General features: G+C 52.9%; 1 protein-coding gene across 1 annotated transcript; it reads left to right on the top strand.

Moving 5' to 3' along the window:
• Positions 1–835: 835 nt before the first annotated feature.
• Positions 836–2,791, top strand: LOC119389276 (solute carrier family 22 member 7). The gene has a single exon (XM_037656478.1). The coding sequence runs from the start codon at positions 836–838 to the stop codon at positions 2,789–2,791; it is 1,956 nt and encodes a 651-aa protein (XP_037512406.1).
• Positions 2,792–3,143: the final 352 nt, after the last annotated feature.

The raw sequence follows: 3,143 nt of genomic DNA, 5'->3' as shown, positions 1-3,143 counted from the left end.
GCTAAAAGGGAGACACGACGCGCCTTCCTTATCCCTAGTCCGGCCGCGGTGTCTGTTTACTCTTTTTAACATGCCGCTGAATGACGACCTTAGCCGATGCTCTACTGGCTGTCGCACCGCTTTCCCTGATTACGCTCTCACCGTTAACTACTATACCTACCACTGTTTAATCAGTTTGTTTAATCGTTGATCATGGACGTTACTCGTCGTGATGGAGATGTGCCACCAAGCGTCAACTTCGGTGCATCCACAGTAAACGGTGCTATAGCTGCCAAACACGAATAGACATTAAGCAAACTCTCTTATATCAGTGTACAGTAAAGATTCAAATACTTTTGTAAGGACGCGTTTTACCTTCGTCTTATGCCCCGCCACGGTGGTCTAGTGGTTATGGCGCTCGACTGCTGACCCGAACGTCGCGGCATCGAATCCCTGCCACGGCGGCTGCATTTTCGATGGAGGCGAAAATGTTTGAAGCCCGTGTACTTAGATTTAGGTGCACGTTAAAGAACCCCAGGTGGTCGAAATTACCGGAGCCCTCCATCGCGGCGTCTCTCATAATGATATCGTGGTTTTGGGACGTCAAACCCCCCATATTATTATTACTTTCGTGTTATACCAATTCCTATGACGGGGGGATCAACAATGTTTTTTGCACCTTATACTGCTGCGTGATTCATGGTCCATTCCCAATAGTGGGTTCAACCACAGCTCGAGGATCCAAGCAAACAAGTAGCCCTGAATTGCTTCGTTAGGACTAAGTCCTACTCTGCGTTCTTCTCTAACGATAGTTCCAGGCCACGCACCCTGCGCTCAACGACCCTAGGGCCAGTAAATGGAGCTGTTCTCTCCGCAACGCCTCGCTCGCTGTGATCTGCGGACGAGTGAGTCCTTCGACTGCCAGGAAGGCTTCGGCTACGGTGTCTTCCAGAAGCGCCTGTTCGTTCTTCTTATCCTCGCAGCTTTTTCGCTCATCTGCCAAACTTCCATCGTAACCCTCGTCTTCAGTGACGTGGACCACTGGTGCAAGCGGCCCAGGGGCTTCAACATCTCTGCAGCCGAATGGAAGAATATCGCCATACCGCTAGAAGCCGACGGAAGACTTAGCCAATGCCGCGTCTACGAGCGTTGCATGCCACCGGTTCACCTCAATCTTCCAAACCGGCAACGGATGGACAGCGCCATGCAAGCACAGCCGGACTGGTGGTTTAACGAATGCCTGAACGCTACCCCAGAAGCCGCCAACGACACACGAGAGATATCCTGCAAGGAATGGGAGTACGACGTCACGGTGGCAGATTCTACGGTGGTGAGCACTTGGGACTTGGTGTGCCATCGACGCCTGATAAGGATCGCCGTCGTAGCACTGCAGTATGCTGGCGCCGTTCTATTTCTCGTCACATCTGGAATGTACGCAGACTCACTAAGTCGGAGGAGCTGTCTCGTGGCGTCCGCTGCAGCACTGTTGACAACTACTGTCTGCACTTTTCTGGCGACCACTTACTATCTATACGCTCTGGCCCGCTTCCTTGCCGGAGGAATTACCGCCGTGAACGAAGTCTTCAGCGTCGTGATACCATTCGAAGTGACGACCCACGTTCACAGACCGCAGCAAGTCATCCTCTGGCATTTGGTGGGCGTCTTGCTGGCCGAATTCTGGGAAATCTTAATCAGAGGCGTGCCCATGTTCTGGTCGCTCAAACAGCTCGTCTTTCTAGCGCCTACGGCCTTGCTTCTCCCTGTGTCATTCACCGCACCTGAATCGCCTCGTTGGCTCGTGGCGAAAGGAAGATTACGAGAGGCCGAGACCGTGATGATGCAGGCTGCCGAAGATAACGGCTTCCCTTTTCAATGCACGGCCGCTCTGATGGACAAGCTCAGAGAACAGGTCAAGTCGAGGACGTGTTCCCCGACAGCGAGCGACAAAGAGATTTTGGACTCAAACTCCCTGCGACGGCGAGCACTCGCCATGTTTTTCGCCTATTTCTCGATGACGTTCTCGTACTACGTTGCCGTGTTCGCGACGGCGCCAATCCCCGAGGCTTGGATACCGTATGGCGTAGTCGCAGCCACGCTGTTGGCGTGCGGGGCGATGCACGTCTTGCTTACAGACATCGCCCTGGTGACGGTGATGAACACCTGCTTTGTGATGATTGCCGTCGTCGATTGCTTGCTGAGTGCAGCCGCCGGCGCTGGAGTGGCCATGGTCAGGAACATTCTCAGCGTGCTGTCCAGAGGCGTGTCACTGGCCATGCTCATTCACATCCTAGTGTTCGTCATGGAGCTCTTTCCGTCGGCCGTCAGGAGTGGCGCGTTGTGCTGGGTGTTCGCTAGCGGACGCGTCGGTGCCGTGTTCGCGTCCGTGACCTTTGTCCTGCAGCTGGACGGTCGTGAAGACGTGGCGTTCGCCGTCGCCGCGTTGCTCCTATTCGTGTCTCTACTGGTGATACGGGTTCTTCCACGAGCCACCATGGTCGAGCAGGCTAAAGAGGCCAAGATCGGTGCGTGTTCCAGATGGACCACCATGAAACACATGAGACGTACTCTCGAGCAGCCGACAGATCATAAGACCAAATCCGGTAGCAACGATCTCCCGCAGTGTCGACAGAGCTTCGCCAGCAATGCGGCATCTACTGGAAGCAGCAAGGACCGGAAGAGTCGAAAGAGTCTCGCCAGCAATACAGATTCTTCTCGTAAGCCCAGGCGACACGACCAGAAGTTTAGCCAGAAGCTCGGATTACCGAAAAGTGTTCCGATGTCAATGACCCAAGCCGACGCGGACATTGGATAGTTTTTGGGGGCCATATCCGCCTTCTAAGTGAACAATACATATTGACGTGAGAAACTCGGTGATATGTTTTCGTCGGGCCGGATATTTTTTTATATTCTTTATCACAATGATTTCATTTGTTTTAAAAACGTATGAAACACGTCGTATGCTTCCTTGTCAGCTGCCTTTACAGCGTAGCCTCCTTCTTGTGCGCTGCATGTTCAGCACAGAACACTTAGTTGTTGGTTACAACCGCGAAGAATGAATACAAGCTCCACCGACAGCACTCACTGTCCCACTCAGAAAAAATATTGCAAAGGCGTTCCGTTCAATCACATTCGCTTATTTCCTTGAGGTCAAGCACCTTTCGCGT

The sequence above is a fragment of the Rhipicephalus sanguineus genome, chromosome 4, assembly GCF_013339695.2.
Source record: "Rhipicephalus sanguineus isolate Rsan-2018 chromosome 4, BIME_Rsan_1.4, whole genome shotgun sequence".
NCBI lineage: Eukaryota > Metazoa > Arthropoda > Arachnida > Ixodida > Ixodidae > Rhipicephalus > Rhipicephalus sanguineus.
This window is presented reverse-complemented; position numbering and strand designations above follow the sequence as displayed.

What these genes read in the sequence shown, in the direction of transcription:
- LOC119389276 (XM_037656478.1), top strand. Translation starts at nt 836, where the DNA reads ATGGAGCTGTTCTCTCCGCAACGCCTCGCTCGCTGTGATCTGCGGACG.